This window comes from Equus asinus, chromosome 3 (assembly GCF_041296235.1).
Source record: "Equus asinus isolate D_3611 breed Donkey chromosome 3, EquAss-T2T_v2, whole genome shotgun sequence".
Lineage (NCBI taxonomy): Eukaryota > Metazoa > Chordata > Mammalia > Perissodactyla > Equidae > Equus > Equus asinus.
Window position 1 is genome coordinate 58,066,976 of NC_091792.1, and position 22,817 is coordinate 58,089,792.

The 22,817-nt window shown below is 40.6% G+C and overlaps 1 protein-coding gene across 1 annotated transcript in view; it reads left to right on the forward strand.

The window, feature by feature from the left end:
- GALNTL6 (polypeptide N-acetylgalactosaminyltransferase like 6) overlaps positions 1–18,751 on the forward strand; it is a 1,096,422-nt gene extending 1,077,671 nt beyond the window's left edge. Inside the window, exons 12-13 of the mRNA XM_014842142.3 lie at positions 1,667–1,816; positions 17,134–18,751. Of these exons, the coding sequence (XP_014697628.3) occupies positions 1,667–1,816; positions 17,134–17,301 (318 nt within the window). The 3' untranslated portion in view covers positions 17,302–18,751. The remainder of the gene's footprint in view (positions 1–1,666; positions 1,817–17,133) is intronic.
- The last annotated feature ends 4,066 nt before the right edge of the window (positions 18,752–22,817 follow it).

The following is a 22,817-nucleotide window of genomic DNA, read 5'->3' on the forward strand; positions in this document are numbered from 1 at the left end:
ATATAAGACTAACCAGAGAAGATGCAAGGACAGGATTCAAGGGAGGACCCAGAGTTGCACCTATGTTGAAGAGATAGCTAAAAGAGAGATATGAGCAAGGAAGAGTTATAGGAGAACAGAGAGCACTATGTTTCAGAAGCCAACGGGGTAGAGTTCTGATTTGAAGGGAGTGATCAAAATCAGAAATAGCTGAATAGACACTTTTCCTTGAGACGTCATCCCCTGCATAGAATTTGAATGAGGCTAAAAACATCTCAGTCCACAATCATATTTAAAAAAAAACTCTCAGAAGAGAGACCGCACAATTCTTCACGAATCAGTTTCAAATGCCCAAACCAAAACCCCTTGTCCTTCTATTTAAAGCATTCTCTTTTGTCCTGTCTTCTGGAGAAACAAATGTAGTCATTCACCATTACTCAGACAATCAACTGTCATATGTTTAATTTACATAATTGTTTTCTGATTTTCTCCAGACCACTTAACCCAATTTTTTCAAGTTTTCCCACCACTTAACTGCTTTTGTTAGCCGTCCCTGGAATTTTGCCAGATTCTCCATTTTTTTTCTTGCCCAGGTAGGGCCTAAAAACTGGAGTATTCTGAGGGCCTGGTTAGGGCCAAGTGTATTGTGTACATACAGGTCAGCATTGTGCTTGCTTTTACATCAACAGGGTCTCCCTGACAGCTCTTTGCTTTGTAAGTCACAGCTTGGCTTCACACAGTCAGGCCTGCTTTAAGTCTTATTCCAAGAATTATATAACCTCCTTGAAATTTTAGAATTGGAAGAAATCATAGGGCTTGTCTATTTTCCTACCTACTTAAGGATTTCTCCTACTGGAGCCCTCAAATGATTGTTCAGCTCAAATTCAAGACAATACCCTTCCCTTACAGAAATGTTGTTGTTTTTCTAAATTTAATAAATTGTAAAATCAATTTAGTGCATCATAAGTAGCATTTTTTGTAAATAATAGAATGGAATGGACAGGATAGAGTAGACCAGGATAGGAAAAGATTGGATGGAATATCAGGGTCTATCAAATGCAGTAAGGATAAATATCGTTTCATGAAACTTCTGTTTCAGTCTGGGCAGGGGGATTCTATGTGTGTGTAAACTGTGTCTCCTACTGTTACAGTCCAAAACTTTCTACACTGCCCTGCAGAATTGCTCTTACCAACCCCAGGAAATTAATTTTCCTATTCTTTGCTTCATCAGGCTTAGCTTTCACTTAAACCAAATTTTTCAAGTTGCTAGTTTAACTCTACTCCGGGTCTTTTTTCAGTTAATCTGCTAACTGTGTAGCATTTGATCCAGTAACATTTTATCTAAATGAAAGCAGTAAAGAGCTTCATTAAAGAGTTACTTCCTCTCGGTCTCTCTCTCTCTCTCTCTCTCTCTCTCTCTCTCTCCTCTTTCTTTCCATGCCACGCCTCTGTTATTTTTCCTGCTACCTAACTGGAAACTCCTTATTTGCATATTTTTTGGCAGCCTGGGCCAAAGGTGCCACTGTCACTGCTACAGAGCTTTATGGCACCTGCCTTTTTCAACACCTCTGTTATGCCTGCCGAGACAGGCAGGAGCTCTACGTTCCTAAAAGACATTCCTCCTCCTGCTCTCGAATCTCTCTGAATTAAACTCACTGTCCCTTTTCTGCTATTGTTGCTTTGTTAGCTCTTTACTTTTGGTTGGAGAGAAGATATTCGACCCGGTGAGCCACTGCACACCCGAAAATTCTGCTTCGATGCGATCTCACACAACAGCCCAGTCACCCTCTATGACTGTCATGGTATGAAGGGGAACCAGCTGTGGGGACACCGGAAGGTAAGAGTCAGCTCGCTGCGGGCATTCTGAAACTGCTGGGCTTAAGGTTTTCTAACCCAAAGCTTTTTTTAAAAAAACACCCTGTTTTGATTTAAATTGTTCCCTGGACATATGTATATACATTTGGCTCACACATTTAGAGACCATCAGCAAAGATTAGGGGAAATATAAAGTGTGTAGGAAGGGGCCTTGATTTTGGCTTTGTTATGTGTACACCCATCACAGCCAGTTATGCTTGAAAAATTGCTTTGAGCCAGAACACTAACACTGCCATGAGCAGGACTGGTCTTAACTCAGACAACTCCAAAACAGAGGGACCATGTACCCAATAAATAAGTGTACACATGTAGAATTTTTAAGAACCCCAATTTGCACACTCACACACACAGATTAACACATCTATTCATTTATTATATATCGCCAGCTCATGTGCTTGGGAGCTGTCTGGGTTTAGACAATTAATTTACACAAATATTTATACATTCATATAGATGCAATTATTGCAACACTTATGCAGAAAGTGACCTTTTTGTAATTTTGCCAAAATCCTGCTCAAGTAGAGCAAAGAAGAATTTATTTGGAGAATTTAAAAGTTTAAAAAATCATAAAGTTAATATTTAATGATAGAAAAAATAGTTCAAAAACAAAAATAAAATCATACTTTATTGAGTTGATAAAATAAACAGCAATTAAATTTTTATTTGAAAATATTTTCATTAAGTTGTCTTTTGATAACTTTTTAGGATACCATACAAATTTTTTGTTTCAATATCTTCAGTTTTTTGTGTTTTTTTCTTTTTTTGAGGAAGATCAGCCCTGAGCTAACTGCTGCCAATCCTCCTCTTTTTGCTGAGGAAGGTTGTCCCTGAGCTAACGTTCATGCCCATCTTTTTGTACGTTACACATGGGACGCCTACCACAGCTTGGCTTGCCAAACGGTGCCATGTGCACACCCAGGATCCGAACTGGCGAACCCCGGGCTGCCGAAGCAGAACGTGCACACTTAACCACTGTGCCACCAGGCCTGCCCCAACATCTTTAGTTTTTAAGGCAGGACTCGACTACCAGCAAGTACTTCATAAGCTCCATTCCGCCCCTCAGGTTCGTGAAACTACTGTGGGGGCCTTCCCAGCCAGATAGAGGATGTCCTCTGCTTGCTTTTCACACTCTGGCATAATTCAACCTTACCCCAGACAATAAGGAAAATGTCATACCTACCACTTTAATCATGAGCTTTAGCTATCCTGTGGCTAAGGTAAAGTCAGTATCCCCTAAAATTACAGAAAGCTAAAGGGAAGAATCTTCAGAGAATCAACATGGGGGGACCGTTGGTTCTGATCCTCTTCCATCACTTAAGCTTGCTGGTATTCTCCTCTTAGAGGTGGGCACCTAACATTGTACTCAAAGGCAGTCTCATCTGTACGAGAATATTCTGCATACCACCACCCTCACAACATCCGGCAGATTGTGGCTCTGTGTCCAGAAAAAGTACAAAACATCAATTATTATATCCTCCTACAAAACAATTTAAAATCAAAAGAGATAACAAGAAGATGGCATCAGATATAATAGGGGGGAAGGGCAGAAATCACTGCAATAGGAAAACCCTACTGTTTTCCTTATGAAATACATCATAAAGAATGAATCTTGTCCAACCTTTTTGCTATTCAATATGATACAGTTTGTACATGGTGCAATAAGGAAGCTTTTTGTTTTGGTTTGGTTTTACGGTTATATTCTGACCTTTAAGAAGTTGCTTTCCGGGTACATCAATAAAATACCTGATTGTCCATTTGCCTAGAATGCTGGTGGTCCCTGATGAATAGACTCTTTCTCATTATGTGCATTTATAGCATGAGAGACAGAACGCTCAATAAGGTGCATGTAAGCCAAGAAAATACGGGTTTTCATTAGGGAGCTTACAAAAGCTTACAGATGGATAAGACCAAGTAATATACAGGCACACAGAGCTCCTGGGAGAAAAAACAGCTGCAGGGATTTCAAGAGGTAACTCTTACAGCTTTAACACTTTAAACCTTCCCAGGATCCTAGGGGACTTGTGAAGGAAACCACTAGATACAATTGTGCTGTGGCTCTTTTCTCACATCTTTTTGTAGCTGTTGGCCTTGCATGACTTAGCAAAAGGTTACACTCACTCCGTATTTCTATAACAAACAAGGTATTTATACATAATCAGGAACATGCCAACGTTTCCTCAAACTGGAAAGTTTCTGAAATATCTCTTCTTGGGCGATGACTTAGGCAGACCTAGTCAGATGTGCCTGTTTTAGAAAGTTCCTCTTGTTTATTCCTAGGGCTATTCCCAAGGCATAGAGAAGTCTCTAGCGGTGCTACCTGTCTAGTTAGATAAACTACTTGGCCCTGGGGGCTTCCAGACAGTGTAGCAGTCTTTTGAGTCAGCTTTTGTGCTCCTCCGTTTTATTAGCATATTCATGAATCAACAGGATCCCTAAGACTCTAATTGCCTCAAGGATTCAGTAGGCCATCTCCTAAGCTCCTAAGGTAATCATCATCATTACCTCCAACAGTTAAGGAGGCATTGAGCTAGTGCTTTACCCACATTATCTCAAACCTCACCACCACCTAGGTACTGTTATATATAATTCACAGAGGAAGAAACTGATACTAGCAGATTTATGGCAGAGCCAACATTCAAACTCAGGGACGTCTGGCTTAAAGTCTCTGCTCTTTCCTCTGCCATGCTCTTAAGAAATCAGATCAATATTCCCTGGAAGATTTCCCCAAAGCCTGTTGGATTCAGCATCACTGATGGCAGCCAATCCCTCCTCCCAGCTACATGGAGATTTCCTGGTGAGGGAAGGGAGCCAGAAACTACCTTTCTCGAGTGGTTGAAGGTTGTCGTCAGGCCCCATTTTCTGACACTTCCACAGCCATCAGCTCTCAGTTGTTGTGTTTTCTGGGGGTTTTTGGGAAGATTTCTCTCTTTTTTTCAGCTTTGTTGATATATAATTGACATATAATATTGTAAACATTTTAGGTGTACAATGTAATGATTTGAGATATATATATATATATATATATATAGTGAAATGATTGCCACAATAGGTTTAGTTAACACACTCATCACCTCACATAGTCACAATTATTTTGTGGGATGAGAACTTTTAAGATCTACTCTCTTCAGCAACTTTCAAGTGTACAATACACTATTGTTAACTATTGTCCCCATGTCGTACATTACACCCCTAGAACTTATTCATCGTGTAACTGGAAGTTTGTACCTTTTGGTCACCTTCACCCATTTTTCCTACCCCCAGCCCCCAGCTTTCAGTTATTTTTACATATGGCTCTTTGCCACCACAGGAAAAGAAGGGAATCCCTATTCTGTGGTCTTGTAATAGGTTCAGTTGCACAACTGTATCCCGCAATAGCTGGTACCCAGAACAAGGAATCCCAGTCTTGGTTTTCTTTTACCACCAGGGGGACCCCTGTTGCAAGAACAATAAGTTGTTGAAGTGACCTCAGTAAAAATATTTAAATCATCACCCAACATCTGAAACAAGAGACTATCTTCCCTCTTCAACTCCTACATCGAATCAGTCACTAAGACTTGTCCACCCCCTCCGTCTGCCAAAATCTCGAAAATCCATCCTCTCTATTCCCTGATTGTAGCCCTTGCCATCTTATCCCTGAATTACTGCAATAGCTTCCTAAAGGGTGGCCCTGCCTCCTGTAACCCATCTTCCATCCTGACGTTAGGGGGAATTTCCACAAAATCTGTTCATTGCATTCCCCTGTTTTATAACTTTATTTGATTTCCCATTGAGTAGAAGATAAAGTGCCCCCCTCTCCCAGTTCTTATCCTGACCCTTCGCAGTCTGGTCAACATAATAGTTGCCTATCAAGGCTAACACATCCTAATTCATCCTGAAACTATTATGTGACCTTGAAAAAGTTATTTCACATCTACGATTTTCAACTTTTTCATCAATATAACAGAGATAATAACTGAGATATACCATGTAAAACTTCTAGCACGGTTTCTGACCATATTATCAAATTTCCATCCATGTGGATGACAAATGCACTTTTTACATTGAAAATAGCATCACTATAGGAATCTATCCTAAGCAATATTAACTATTGCTATCCCCCCCAAATTGAGAGCTATCTTCCATGTCCTTTTCTTTTTAAGTAAACATTTTTATTGGAGTATAATATATATCCTAATTTGGGTTTCCCCAGGTGTATACCCTGAAATGAGAATTTGAGTGCAAGTGGTTTATTTGGGAGATGGCCCAAAAAATTTTGGTAGGAAGTGGAGAAGTGAAATGCAGAAGGGATGGGAGCCAATAAAGGGGGCACTATCAAGGTAGTACACTGTGAGCAACTAGAGCTCAATCCTGCTGAAGATCTCCAGAAATGGTAGAGAACGCACATCAGAGAACAACGGAGTTGGCATGGTTATATACCACTCCAGTCAGTCTTAGGTCAGGATGACTCCTGAGGGGAGGGGAGCTGTTCTCTGACACCTGTGGGCTGCTGCTCTTACAGACAGAACTGTTCTTGAGACCAGAGAAAGCCCTTAGGGAGGGAGACACAGTACCCAACCACTGGAAGTTGGGCCAGCATGCACCAAAATGGTGAGGCCTGAAGAGCTACATGCAGGATATAGATACTGCATGAGAATCCAGTTGCCCCACATCCTCGTCAACACTTAGCATTGTCAGTCTGTTTTTCTTTTCCTTTTATCATTCTGTGGTTGTAGAGTGATGTCACACACTTGTTAGCTGTTTTGGATATCTTCTTGTGAAGGACCCATTAAATCTTTTGACCATTTTTTAACACGAGCTGTCTGGCTTTTCCTTACAGATGTTTGGGAGTTTTTTTAATATGTCTAGATACAAGTGCTTTGTTGGACATATGTATTATAAATATCTTATTTCAGTTGATGTCTTGCGTTTTATTTCTTGTGGAGTATCTTGATGAAGAGCTATTCTTTGTGATTAGTGCTTTTTGTGTCCTGCTTAGGAAATCTTTGCCCACACCAAAGTCATGAAGATAGTCTCTTAAGTCATTTTTGGAAGTTTTATTGTTTAATCTCCTACAATTTGGTATATAATTCCCTGAAACATTTTTACATGTACAATGTAAGATGGAGGTTGATTCTTCTTTTCATATTTTTATCCAATTGATCAATCACCACTTATTTTAAAGACCATTTTTTCCCACTGCATGGAAGTGGCACCTTCGTCATAAGTCAAATCTTCAAGTTTTTACCATCTGACCAAATAGTCTTAGCCATACAGAAATGAACTAACTTAATCTAATAAGAGGCATATCCAAAAACCCGCAACAACCATCACCCTTTGTGGTGAAATGTTAAAGCTTTCCTCCAGAGACTGGGAACCAAATACAATCTCTGCTCTCATCATTTCTATTCAACATTGTACAGGAAAGCCTACCCAGAGCAATCTGACAAGATAAGGAAATTAAAAGATAGGTAGAAGAATTGGGAAGGAAGAAATAAAACAGTATATTCACAGATAACATAGGTGGGTATATAGAAAATCCAAAAGATTATACATCTACACTATTAAAATTAATAGGCAAATTTAGCATAGTCCTGGATACAAGGTAAATATCAGAAAATCAATTGTCTGTATCCTAGCAACAAAAAATAGAAAATTAAATTCAAAAACGATTCCATTTGGTCATCAGAGAATACATCAAATAACTATGAGTAAATCTCACAACAGGCATACAAGACCTTTACACAGAAAACTGCAAAACATCACTAAGAGGGATTTTAAATAAATATAGAGGGCTCTGTCATGTTCAAGGATAATGAGACTCAACATCGTGAAGATGTCAGTTCTCAAACGAATGTATACATTTAAGGCAAAACCAATCAAGTCCCAGGAGGTTTATTTGTGGAAATTGATAAGCTGATTCTGAAACTTATATGGAAATCAAAGGGTCAAGAACAGCCAAGAAAATGTTGAAGAAGAAAAAGAACAAGTATCCAACATTATAAAGGTGCCAGCTACCAAAACATTATAGAAGTACATTTATTAAGGCAGTGGGCTATTGGCATAAGGATTGACTGACTGGAGTTCTCTGGAAGGTGAGGACATTGGTATTTTTTGAAGACCCCTAAAAGGTTCTAATGGGCAGCCAGATGAAGAATCACTTTTCTACCTCCAGTTTTTACCTACCTTCTTTACCCTCCTCCTCCCGCCTCCTCCTTTGGTTGGAATTTGCCCTTCTACTTGCATTCCTATGCTATTTTGTCCCCTCTTTGTACTTGTAACATTGTATTATGCATAGTTAGTCTCCCCTCAGAGATGTTAACTGCCTGAGGGCAGGAACTTTTCCTTTTATTTCTATATGGCCCCACCTAATCTCTAACACGTAAAGTTCCTAAATAAGCATTCTTTAAATGGCTTAAAGAACCACTGGGTTCAATTATTGACATGATCCTCTCCTTCTTGAACCCCAAGCTGTGCTGGATAAAACTTATCACATCTCTTTGTCTCAGAACCACACACACAGCCTCCCCAAAGACCAAAAGTGAAAGGTTTAAATTACTTTTCCTAGTTGCTCTCTGGGGTGTTCTTATAGTCTAATTTCCATAAGAAAGGGCTTAAAAATAACATTGAACAGAAAATATAGATAAGAAGGTACCTGTCAGGCTAAATTGATAACAGGGCAACAGTCATGTTAGTGTAAAAAGTGAGCGAGTGGAATTCTTGACATGTGCCTCCATTTGACTATTGCAACTTGTGATATATACCAGGATTTTGGCCTCTTAGCTCATAAAATCCTGCTGGTCCACAAAGATGCCTGAGGGAAGGCCACAGGTTGTTACCGTTAAATCATTGTGATTAGGTATTGATCCAAGACCAAAATGAGGAAAGCATATGCAAAGTTTAATTAAAAGGAATGTGACTCAACTTTGTTTGGTTATAGGAAGCATCACCACAAAATCCTGGACTGTGGTCGTGCTTAGGCAGTCACACTATGCCAGGTCATCCCACCCATTTCTGGACCTCCCCAAGTATTAGAAAGCTCTGCCCTGGTCTTTGGTACCACACAAATTAAATTCATTCATTTTGCTCAAGACATTTCCCAAACACTTGAACAAGGCTTGTCTCATCTTTACTCTTTACTTCTGATTAAATGGGCCAATTTTCTGCCACTGCTCTTCCCGTGACTTAATTTGGATCTACGCCAACCTCCTGAACACTCACTCCTAGTCTACTCCAGAGAGTCCTAATGAGTGGCATGATGCCCACAACAGAACACAATAGTCTAGGTGTGTTTTAACCAAAGAAAGTATAATGAGTTTCTAGCACCCTTCGTTATGAGCTTATAGCACCCTTTTGTTATGAGCAATTACTTCACTTAATTTAGCTTGAGTTGATTGATTTTCTGCCTTACCCACACATACTCAGCTTCTTAATTATTTTCAGTATGAAAAAACCCACAGTCTTTTTCTCTCCTTTTGCTATACAGATGCATCTCTGCAATCTTAACCCTGTATAGTTCATTTTTTATATTTGTGTAGCTATCCATTTGTTTCTATTAAATTCTATCTCATCAGATTTACCGCAACCTGGATTTTGACTCTTTGATCCAACTTATTAACATTTATTTATCTATCGTATAATAGACGTGACATTGATCCATTAATGAGCATCATTTGGATAAAGTTACTCATCCAGATACAAATTCACCTAATAGTAACATCTTCTAGCCCATGTTTCTCCAGCTTTCCCGTAAGAAAACAAAGATGGACTTTTCAAATATCTTGCTGAAAACCAAATGCACAATGTCGACATCATATCCCTGTTTGTAATAGGAGACTTAAGTCACTATAGCCTAAGCTATGATCTTTGATTCAAACGGACGATTCAACCTCCTCGTCAAAGAAGAGGGGCGAGAACTCCCAGGAGGGGAATGCGTTCACCCCAGCAACGAAGCTACCTTCTCAGTAAACGGTGTTATCATCTTCCCATTTTGCTTTGATCTGTGTCCAAACCGGCTGAAGTCATTTAATTGTCATGACCTTTTAACTTTTGCCATTTCTAGGTAACTTAGCAATATTCTTACTGATTATCATTTTACCTAACACACCTAACTGCCATTCACCGGTCACTCAGAAGTAGAAAGACTCTGTCACAGAATATTTCAGGCTCTAACATACGGATAAAGGCTTCCTGAATTGAATGCCTGCCAAGATCTAGATTGACAAACAGAAAAGAATCTTGGTAATAGGAACTAGAAAAAAATTTACATTAGTCTTTGCTAATGAGAACAGTTCCTCCTTACTGAGCAAGTGTGGGGTTGGAGCCAGACTGTTAGTTGGCTCAGCCGAGAAGAGGGATGAAATGTAACTCAGAGGTCGAGAGCAGAGGCTCTGGGTCCTGAGGGACCTGTGATTCGAGTTCTGGCTCCACTGTGGATCCCAGCTCTGGGATCTCAGGGAACTTTCTTGCTATGTTTTCCTTGTTGTGTTTTCCTTACTCTGATTCTCTTTCCTGATTTATAAAATGAGGATAATAATAGTATCTACCCTGGAAGATTATCGTAATGATTAGATAAGATCTAAATGTATCTAAGACATGGCACTTAATAACAGTTCAATTAATGTTAGCTATTACTATTCCATGTGCTCAACAAACTGTTTTCTGCTTTGATTTTAGCTCTCTAAGTAAGTTTGCATGAAGGAAAAGATGGGCTCATTAGCTGTATTTCTATACTGCACATGTCTGTACTATGGTAGACACTTAGTTATAGCTAAACGTTAGAATGTAAATTCCCTGAGAGCAGGAATTTTCCTCTGTCTGCTTTCATGCAGTACCTGAAACACTGCTTGACACAAAGTAAGTGCTTAATTAGTATTTGCTAAATGAATAGATAAACGAACCTAGCTTCCCGTTTGTCTGCATTCACTATCTCATCACATTGTTTACATGGTTTAGGTAGATAAAACGAGAAAATCGAGCAGAACACTTAGCGCTGCCAGACACATAGATACATACTCAATAAACAGTAGCCATTATTACATCCACCTGACTCCGAGCAGGTTTGCTGAGGGGAGATAAAAAGCTACGGACAGATGGAAACAAGATATGGAACAGATGGGTTTTCTCTACCCTTGGAGATTTCAGTCTAGTGGGGAAGCAGACAAAAATAATTAAATAAATTGTGTAAGGATAAAATGAGAACACAAAACTCTGGGCTTTACCCAGGTCAGAAAACTCTTCTCCGAAAAACTGACTTTTAAATGGAGGCTTAAAAAATGAGTAGGAATTAGATAAGTGAAGAGAGTGATAGAGAAAAAGATCCCAAATGTGCAAAGTCCCTGAGGTAGGTAAGATTTTAGTTTTCTTGGAAAAACAAAGAGAAGCCAGTTGAAAAGTATGTGTGAGAGAAAATGATGAACTGTAAGGCCATACATCTGGCCAGGGCAGGACTACACAAGACATTGTAGGCCATGCGAAGAATTTAGCTAAGAGACTAGGAAGTCTTTGAATGGTTTGAAAAGCAGGGATCTAACAAATCCAAATGGATTTTTTAATGATTCTGGCTGCTCTGAGGAGAACTGAAGATACACTCACGTACGTCACTTGCCTACAGCCCAGAGAAGCCAGGGAGAGGAGCAGGGGGAAGGGGTGAAGGTCTCTGTAGAGGGCACCATCTCAGCACACACACCAAGGGGCTCTGTCAAGGCAGTAAGAAGCATTACTTCTGATTGGCCGAATTAGCCACCGATGCAAGAAGACCAATTTTCTTCTCCTGTGAGGAATTGTACCTGTCAAAGAAAAAAATGGATAAGAATAGACAATAACACTGCTTTGTCCCTGTTATGCCTATCAAGGTGCTATTTGCATTCTCCTAGATGCCAACAGGAAAAATAGGCAGAAAAAACCTACCTAATTTGTCTTTCTTGCAGAACTCAAAGGACATTCATACATCAACCTTGTTCTTCTCCACAACACTAAGAGATGGGAAGGCAGGTAGTTTTATCCCTTATCTCACCCCGCTCTCCTCCTCTCTCCTCCATTCATTTTGCAGGTGGAAAACCTAAATCACCAACAAATGAAGTGACCATCAAAGGTTACTGTCAGCAAAAACACTAGGATGAAAAACTAGTCTCATCATTCCAAGTCTTCATTCTTTCATATCCATGTTAGACACAAAAGGCGTTGGATGCGAAGGAGTTGTCTCTCACAAAAGCCTTCTCTTTCAATGTATGTTACACAGAAAGGAATAGTCACTAGGAGGGAGTAATTCAGTTCTCCCGACATCGCAGAGTGGAGCTGTCTGTCCTGAGGTCCACTCTGTATCTGACTGCTTACTGAGCATCTAAACCAGGCTGTCCCATAAATGCCTCCAATTCATTATACCTAAAACAGAAATCACCACCCCACTCCCAATCCTCTTGCTCTTTCTACATTTCTAGCCTCAACACTGCTTTCCCTCCTGTTGTCCACTTCTTCCCCCTACCTTTACCCCCGCATCCCATTAATCAGAACACCCTACACATTTACTTTTCAAATCTCTCAGACCTTTTCTCAGGCCACTCCCAACTCGTCTTCATAGCTTTTGCTTTTGCCTCAGGCTAAATCTAGATGATTGCAGCAGCCTCTGACAGTTCTCTTGGCTATAGTCCAACGCCTCCCTACCCCTGCTCCATCCTCCTCTCTGCCACTAGAACGATCCACCCAAAATACAGATCCTGTGGCTCCACTGTTTAAAATCCTCAATGATCACCCCCCAACATTTGCATGAATATTCAAGACTTAGCATTGTACCCCAGTCTCTTCATGATATCTCTTGGATATCATCATCTGGAATTCTCTACCTTGCTCCGTATACTCTAGCCATACTAAATGACTTGCTGAACCCCCAACACATGATCTAGCCTTCCATTACCTCTGACATCACTCCCCACCACTCTCCCTTACTCTGGCTTCTTCGCTGCTCCTCTAACCCACTGTGGTGCATTCCTGCTTAGGGCCTTTGCACTGGCCATTCTTTCTGTCCGGAACCTTCTTCCCCCAGATACTTCCATGGCTAATTCCCGGACCCTTTTCAAACCATCCAAACGTCACCTTCTCAATGAGGTTCAGCCTTGCTGCTCTGCTTAAATTTGCATGCTGGCTATATATTTATGCATACCTTCCACACTCAGCTGACCTGAATAATGCTGTATTTCAGGCAAAGGGCCTAAACCCATGGATCACATACAAACTCTGACCATGGTTACACAGAAGAGCTCATTTCAGAGGCATGGATTACCGTTGCGCCATAAATCCTTTTGCTTAAAACGGAAGGTACGGGAGCATCCATTTGGATAACTGGTTGAGGCAGGCATTAATTTTTGCAAAAAACATTTTACCAGGATTTCAGAAAATGCAATTTGGTCTTGAATAACTGGTCCCAGCCCAGATGGCTAGTAGGTTCTGCCATTTAGAATTGGAGGTGCTCCCCGACTAAAACTAAATTACGAGAAGAGGGAGGTGGAATCACTATCACTTAGTTACTGTACGTAGGACACTGTACCAGCGAGTCTACACATACTAACTCATTGTATGCTTACAAGAAATTTGTGAGGCAGGTACTGTCTCCATTTACAGATGAGGAAGTTGAGGTTCAGAGGATTAAGCAACTGTCCAAGGTCACACAAGTAAATGGCATGACTGGAATGTGATCCAAACTCCCTGCGGAACAGAATCCCAGCCCTGTAGCTAGCACTGGGCTGCCTCCCCTCCCGCAGTGTGGGAGTTTTATTCTCAGAATCATCTTCCTATACATTATGAACTCGCAAAACTATTTTATTGTCTTTGCTATTGTGGTGTTTGGTTCTTTTATTACCTTGGACACAGAGTGGAATATTTTCTACAACTTACTCATTCTTTCAAAGTTCAGACCCTGCAGAAGTTTGGAATCTAATAAAATTTAGTGCTGTGCTGCAAATGCCACAAAGTGTCACACAGGTGCCAGTCAAATCGCAGGCCAGCTCTGAAGAGGTGTGCCTTTCCACGCACTAGCTGAGAAGTCCCATCCACGCCCTTCACAGCATGGACTGCTTGGCTGGCCCCAGGCAGTTAGCCTGACCTGATTTGATTACAAAGGGTGGTTCTGTAATCCTGGATCTGTACTCTCATTTCCTGCTCAAGGATTTCTAACTTTCTTAGGCAAAAACAAAACACAAAAAACAAGGGAGGAAGCAGTCAGGGAAGGTGGGAAGGCTACAGGAGACATGGTTTGCTGCATTACATTTTGAACAGCCAGAGTATATGCCATGCCTTCCCTGAGGAGTGCACAAAGGACAGTCCAGTTAAAAGCACTCTTTAAGGTGGATTTTTATGGAACGGCAGACTTGCCAAATCACTCAGAAGTCTACTCCAAAGGAAAAGCTATATTCAGTTCTCTTACAGACATCTCTTATCATGACCGGGGAGATGAAGAGTAGAGGGGTACCGGGTTGTCATAGAACAAGGGACCATGTTTCAGGAATGGTTACTCTATCCACTGACTTAATTCCAGCCAGGAAAAGCATCAAGAAAGACGTTTAGTAATCCAAAAGCTTAGCTGAGCAGAAACATAAAGATGGCAACGTAGGTAGCCCCCAAGGTCAAAAGCGGAAAATGAATGCTCTGGGGAGACTGAAGATGTTGCAGAAGCTTCACCTCTTGAACCTGCTGATACTCCAAAGACAAGGGTGGGCAGAGCTCAGTCTAACCAGGGAACCATCAGTCTGTTGGTCTACTGAATATTGTTGACAGTCTCTAATTTGATGCCCTGTCATTTGTCTCTGGCACCAGTGAACTTTGGAATAAAATGTTCATTCCATTTTATGGCTGGGAAAGGCCTTAGACATTGATCTTAACCACTCCCTCATTTTCCTGATGAAGCTTCTCAGACACAGATAGATTTGGGGAGTTCAACTTTTTGACTTTTATGAGAACGTGAAGTGCAATGACAGAAACCACATCCCAGATTTGTTAGGGTAGTGCTGAATGTGCATATTCTGCCCGGTTGTCCTCATGAGTATACCTGGATCTGTCAGAACGTGTGTTCCAATTTGAGATTTGGAAAAATGTGATCACCTTATGGCTCAGAAAATTAGGTTCGGAAAAATCAAATGTTCAGAAGATCTGGTTTGGCTTTTGCATCCGTGCTGAGGTACACAAGCTGGTGAAGGGAAGAGAATAGAAACTTGTTCTACTCCTTTTCTTTTCTCATTTTTTAGTTTTCATGGAAATATGTGCTTTGTGGGGGGAAACTGTGAGCATCTGGAGGTCTCCACTAGAGCTACTGAAAAAGGTAACAACAGGAAGAAATATAGAGAGTTAAGGGGAAAAATAATTGAATTAGAATTTAGCAGGTCACATCGAATTCTCATGAATAGAACAGCTTAAGAATGCTCTTTGAAAAACCGATCTAAATATATTAGGCCCATGTAGCTAAACTGGTAGAGTTGGGGGTGGGAGATGGAGCCCGAGAGATGCTGGGAAGGAAGGGAGCAAGGGAGTGAAGGAGAGTGCAGCCACGCAGCTGTGAGAAGAGATCTCGAGAGCAAAGACTGGCCCCAAGAGAGAAAGATTTGTGGGGTAAGCTGCAGAACACGCTCTCCTTCCTGCTAGAATCTGCTACCTTCACCCAGAGGAGGAGAAAGCTCCTCCCAGCTTCCCCTGGGGTGCGGAGGAGTTAGGGAAGCAGGGGCTGAAGAAGATGGGAAGAAGCCCTCAGGAGCCACAATAAACTGGGAAACATTAAGAGAAGAGCAAGACTTTGTATTCAGAGTAGCTCTTTGTTTACAGTGAAAATAGAAACACAAAAACTAAATTGCAGGCAGCTGTTCTCTTTTCTTCCTTCATCCAGTGCCCAACTAGGCAAACATCCGGGTCCCAAAAGGACATTAAATATTGGTTTGATGGAGTCTTAACTAGAAGCAACCCAGAAATGTTTACACAGGGTGCCTGAGAAACTCTTTAATTCTAAAAGCACTGTAAGTCTAATATTCCTCAGTTAAAGAAAATAATCAGAACCTCTAAACATTTCCTAAGCAAAATAAGAAAACATTACTTGGGGCCAGTCATTGGCCCAGTGGTTAAAATTCAGCACACTCTGCCATGGTGACAAGGATTTGTGGGTTCAGACCAACTGTGGACCTGCTCCACCTGCTAGCCATGCTGTGGAGGCATCCATAGACAAAGTAGAGGAAGATTGGCACAGATGTTAGCTCAGGGTAAATCTTCCTCAGCAAAAAAAAAAAAGAAAAGAAAAAAGAAAACATTACTTGATCCTAAAATTTAGGCAGTGATTTGGGGACGTTTTTACATGTTATTGACACTTTTTTTTTTTTAGCATAGACACTGTAGGAGACAATAGCTTTTATTACTAGTGAAGGAAAGATCTTTTTCTCTTAGCATTAACTTCCTTTTCCCTACTTGTATGATAAGAAGAAGTTTGTGTTGAGAGCCCATTCAGATAGTGGCTTGCCCCCCACTTAAACTTGTGCTCTGGCAGGACCTTTCATTCACAGAGCTGTTATCTTTCTCATATGCTTAACAACTTTTTTTGAAAGGGAACACAGCCTCCAGCATTTTACAGAAAACAATAAGAATTGCACCACAGGAAGAGCTGTAATGGCGATAAAGGGGTTAAGAAACGACGGAAGCTCAAGGGCAAACAAATTTGCATTTGTACAGTGAGATGTTGCCTGTGCAGCACTTATTCCCATCCCCATACTCATTTTCCAGTAGGGCAAGTAAGCGCCTCGCTCTTTTGGTTGCTGTTTCTTTTGTAGTTCCCTCTCCCATTGGAGGCTCATTGAAGGGTAGGGAAAATTATGATTCTTCTGGCCCTTTGTGTGAATGTGTGTGTTGCTGTTGTTGTATACTATGGACTAAAATACCATTTTTGTATACATGCCTCTCCCCAGTAGCTAGATTATTAGCTACTTGACAAGCAGCCTTAGGACTTATTATCTTCAAAACCCAAGCATGTAGCAAAATGCTTACCAGAGAGTGGGGGAATGAATGGACTGCTTTTTTAAAAAAATCTGTGAATGAATAAATTCTTTGTTTCTGGTTGAAACTGCTTGAAGGCCCTACACAGTGCCAGTGGATTCTAGGAAACCACGTTCCACATGGCAACCCAACCTGCTATTGTTTGATTTGGAAGACGGTCTATTTTGCACACTATGGGTATATATTGAAATATAAACAGGGATATTTTACTTCCTCTGAAGATTTTGGGCTCTAACCATTCACTACATATTATGTCAGTTTTTCTTTTCTTTCTGATCCCTCCAGGACAGAACATTATTCCATCCTGTGAGCAACAGCTGCATGGATTGCAACCCCGCAGAGAAGAAGATTTTCATGGCCAGATGTGACCCTCTCTCGGAGACTCAACAGTGGATGTTTGAACATATTAATATGACTGTTTTAGAAAAATTTAACCACCATGCCAGCTCCTAGAAAGAAAGAAGGAAGAAAGAAAGGGTGATTACCTACAAATTAGAAACACTAAATTTTAGCCAGCATCTGGGTCAAAGGAGTCAGGAATAACATTTCCTAGATCCAGGAAGCCTGGTTTAAAGATTTGTAAATGCAATGTCAAAGTAGGTTGTCCTGAAGAACTTCCTGCATCTGAAGAACTTGGCTGAGAATTTCACCAGCTGCTTCTGAGAACTTGAGACTAGCAGTTCCCTTGCTGGCCAAGGGCAAAGATTATTTAGGAACTTTTCAAAACAACTGCTGAGTTAATAAATCCTAGCATTTCTCAGGTCAAATCCTGCAGTAGTGAGTAGCTATGAATGGATCCTATTAACTGGGTGGGAGGGGGGTGGAAATAGTGTGCATGACTGCTCTGACAGCCTGAGGATGCCGCAGGGTTAGAACTAGCCACGCTTGCTTGCGGGGTGAGCTGCCCTCTTTGGTGCCATTCTCGACTAAGAATGGGTTAAGCAGGTTTAACCCTTAAAAGTGCTGCAGATGATTTTAGAGTGCTCATACTGTTCTGTTTTCTTGTTTTATTTCTAAATGAGGGTGCACTCTCGAATATAAGACTTAAATTACATAATGAAATGGACTTCCAGTGTTCCCATTCTTTCATTTACATTCACCGTGTTCCTTTTCAAGCAGAGGTTACTTATCGTTCATAAAAGTTCATGCTCCATAAATCAGCTGAAGTTTGAATTCAGTGCCCGTATGAATCCAGTTCAAAAATAAAAAACAGAAAACTATGCTACTGAGTTACTCCAAAGAGAAAGATGTCACAGAAGCAGCAAAACCATGTAAGGTTTAGAAGAGAGATTTCCCTAGGAAATCTATTTTTACTTTTCTATTATTTTTAGAATTTTAAAAGTCTGATGTTTGTCCTGTCGTAATTTTTATTGAGGAAGGAAATGGAGTGAGGTTGATGTAATTTGTTTAGGAGATTCTTAAATCCAAATAAAATCTACACTCCAAGTGACGTGCAAACATGGCTTGGTTCACTTCAATTCTGTTTGATCGGTTCTGGGGACACAGAAGTGGTTGTATTTATTTTGTTTTGGAGTTTTTTTTGGTTTTATATTGTTGATAAACGATGTTTTTGTTTTACTTGGAAGCACATAGAAGGAACCTCCATTAATAAAGTGCTTCTGACGCCGTTTTCTGTAAATGGCACAATATTTCAGGGGTGAAGAAAGGAATGATTAAAAAACTAAATGGAACATTTGATCCTTAAAAGAATTTTTTTACTTTTCAATAATGATGGGGGTGGAAAGGAATATACAGGGATCAAGATGGGTCTCTAGAGGAAAGAACTGTGTTTATTATACATTTCTCAAGTTTTTTCAAGTAGAAAAAAGTTTTTATTTTGCTTTTGTTGTTTTCTTTTAACTTGATTTCCCCGTTAATAAAAATGTACATATCATCTTGGATATAGAAGCTTTGAATTTAGAACTGGGAAGACTCTTAGAATCCAATCCTTTTGTTTTTACAGATGAATAACAAAAGCCCGGGGAGGGTAGTCTAAATTTCTGCAGGGCATATGGGTCTTCCCAGCCCTCAACCAGTGCTTTCCTCCCGTGTGGTGTTTGCCTTGCTCTGTTACCCAAGGTGGTTCTGGTTATTACTCTGATTTAACTTGAAATTTCCAGTCACTAGGTAAGGATACTGTGCCTTCCTGGAGATGCCTACCGAGTAGCGTTCGCATTCAGAAGCTTTTCTATATGAAACCTCTTGTAAATGTTCATGATTTTGTTCTCTCCTCAAAATCTAATCAAAACGTCCAGTTAAACTCCCCTGCTAATAGTTGGGGAAGAGTTATTTCATTATCTTTATTGATTTTTCAAGCCTTCTGTTGAAGAGCTATTCTTTTTAAACTGACAGTCACAGAGATTTTTTGTGTAGGTCAAGAGATCTTGAAGTATTCAAGGTGCATAGTGGAGAAAATCAATAGTGAGAAATTAACCTGTGTGTTGAACAATTCCAGAGAGTGAGTGAAGATTTATCTCAAGTGTTCAGAGAGCAAGCTGGGTGGAGAATTAAGTGAGCCTGTAAAAATTCACATTATGTCATTAAACAGTTGACCGCTATTTACAGTTTCGCCAAAGAGCCAACCCTGGGTTCCATACCCTGGAAAGCCCAGATTTGCAATATGTTAGGATGCTCTAATCACGGGAAGCCAGCCACAACATGTGCGACATGGTCCTCTGAGAAAGCCTGAATACTGCATCACTTTAGTTTAATGCCCAGAATCAACAAAGATTGCTTTCTTGATCTCAGAGGGTCTTGTCTCTTGAATCTAACCCCACCTTTGAGTAAAAGGATGTAGCATAAAAATTAAAATTACAAAAAAATTGGCGGGGGGGCTGGCCCGGTGGCGCAGCGGTTAAGCGCGCACGTTCTGCTTCGGTGGCCCAGGGTTTGCCAGTTCGGATCCCAGGTGCGGACATGGCACCACTTGGCATGCTGTGGTAAGTGTCCCACATATAAAGTAGAGGAAGATGAGCATGGATGTTAGCTCAGGGCCAATCTTCCTCAGCAAAAAAGAGGAGGATTGGCAGCAGTTAGCTCAGGGCTAATCTTCCTCAAAAAAAAAAAAAAATTGGAGCATCCGGCCCCATGGCTGAGTGGTTAAGTTCCTGTACTCTGCTTTGGTGGCCCAACATTTGCAGGTTGGGATCCTGGACCTATTCACCACTCATCCAGGCACGCAGTTGGGGCATCCCACATAGAGGAACTGGAATGACTTACAAATAGGATATGCAACTATGTACTGGGGCTTTGGGGAGAAAAAAAAGAGGAAGATTGGCAACAGATGTTAGCCCAGGGCCAATCTTCCTCACCAAAAACAAACCCCATACCTTTACAGGAAAAAATTTTTAAGAGAAACCTAAGATATTAAAGCCAAAATTAAAACTTCAAACTGCCAAGCAATTGTTAAATGTGTGCAAATGGGGAACATTTAAACAGAATAAAATGATGCATGGAGAATCTACCCCTAAGTAGAAAGGCATAGCACTGCCAATAAGCACGTTTAAGGAGGCATTCCCAGCACCACCAAGGGCTAGAACTCCACCTACTTGAATACCACTATTACCATTCTGAAAAACAGAAAATTACATATGTTTGTATATTTACTTGGCAAAGAAGACTGAACAGTAATCAGAAAGATTCTCTTTCCCAGAAATAACATGATTTAGAAGTAGAACTGTGGAGTACTGACCTACGCTTTATCAGAATGGGAGGGAAAACATCATAAAGTGAATCTGGCCTCAGAAATTGCTACTTCTCCATAATAAGAAATGATTTTGACAAAAGGTAGAAAATAGTTAAGTTTTAAAATTCTTGTTTATGTATTTACTGAGAAAAGGCTGTGCTGAAAAGCAGTTGTGAACTAATTGTGGGATTTATGCTTTGTTCCAAGGCTGGATTAATACCATGGCAATAGCAATGGATTGACTTCTAGGTCTACCAGTATTTAGTTAAAAATATTAATAGGATTGCAGGACTGTTTTTAAATGTATTTGCTATAGCAGAGGCCTCAGTGAATAATGCAAGTTCCTGGATTATTTTGTGAATTGGTGACATAGAACTTTATATGATAAATGTGTAACACATAACGAAAATGGATTTCTAGTTGATGAAAGAGGGTGACAGGCTTATTCTGCTCATGTTTCTGCAAAACATAAAACCAATGCCAAACTTGAAACCATTTCCTTTAGGGACAATTATATGTTTAAAAAAAATAGCCAAAAAATAAAGGGCATATGAATATCTTTTGTGCTTCTTGCCCTCACATGGAAAGCTTCTATTTCAATCCTTTCATAACTCTTTCCATAAGGAAACAGCAAAAAGGAATCTTTCATTGGAAAGACTGGCACTGTAAAGTTAATGTCTGACATATCACAAGAGCCAAGGACATTTTGATGACAAAGCCGACCATCCAGCCATCCCCACTGCTGTGCGACATTCCTGGCCCAGGACTTCACACAGCTGAGGACCAGAGCAGAGTTGATGGCAAGGCTATGGCACACCTCCTGCTTTTGACTTCCCATCTTAAGTGTTACAGAATCTTTCCTGGGGTGGACAGTTCCCCAGGGCCTTCAAATGCCACCAGAATTTAGAACCATCCCAATAAGATGTGATTCTTATGAACATTGATTTTTCCCTGGGGACCTCCTTAGCAAAATCTCTTTAGCCTTCTTCCCCTGGTAGGGATTTAAGGCTGCAATACGATTTCATGAACAGGTGCCGGAGGTAAGGAAATAAGGCATGGAAATAAGATACTTTATATAAATCCTGAGTAGGAACACCTCAAAGGGACAGTATTTCTAAGTGATTCCATATGATTCTGGGAGTAAATATAAATGGTGAGAGGCAAATTGTATCTCTAAACGTGGGTGCATGTAATCCTCTCCATTCACCTCATTGACAAGTTCTGCCCTCACCATCATAACTCTCAGATGACGCCACTGACTGTAATTACTCTCCATGTGTGAAACTGTGGCGGAGGACACTGAAGTGTGACAAGCAGCCAGTCCTTCCCTCACTGCCGACCTTGGAAGATTGCTCTTTGATTTATGTCAGTCGACTTTGCTTGCAGAACCGGGAGCTGTTTGCAACTCTGTTTGGTAGACTTGACATTGGCCTGAAGCTTTTATTCACAGTCACTCGTCTCCACACTTGACACATGAGGCTGGTGTGTCTGGTGCTGTGGCTTCTCAGCAGACAACAGCTCAGGCACGTGTTTGATACTTCACTTCAAAGAAATCTGGGAACATTTCCTCTGTCCCTCCTGCCTGAAGCTGCCCCCTTCAGCCCCCCACACACTAGCCTCATGGGGTTTCTGCAGTCCTCCACTCTCACATTTGCTCAGTCCAACCCTGATGCAACCAGCCTCAGTACAGAAAGGCTGGCTACGTTTCAGAATCTTACTGGTAATGATTTTGTTCTGAAATTACTCACCTTGGGGAGAGGTGTTTATAACTAAATGAACTAGGTCCCAGTTTACCACGGACAGTTTTGTTTTATGCCTGCTGTCATATGAAATTATTGATAGTGGCCCCTTTTACTTTGAAAAGAGTCCTGGTTTGGATAGGAAATTATATGGTCACTTTGTCGGCAATCTACCTGCCTGTTCACTTCATAGTCCCTCTAGGGAAAGTTAAAATGTCCTTTACTGTTAATGCCTACAGTCTACAAGAAATCAGCTGGTCTCACTCCTTCCATTCAAACAGGAGCAGGTGAAAACCAGTTATATTTGATGATCGTCTATTGCGTGCACATGGTTCTTTACAAGTTGCTTAATGGAAGCTTTTAATCGCGAGTTCTTATACCTACCTAAATCTTTTTGCTAAATTAAGACAATTCTAATTTAAATGTTTTTTTTCACAACTTAAAGAATTTATTTGAAATCAATAAAGTTGTTTCATACTTTTCCAAGCTAAAAATGGTAGATTCCCACCATTAACCATATTATTAATTCCCAATATTATGGTAAA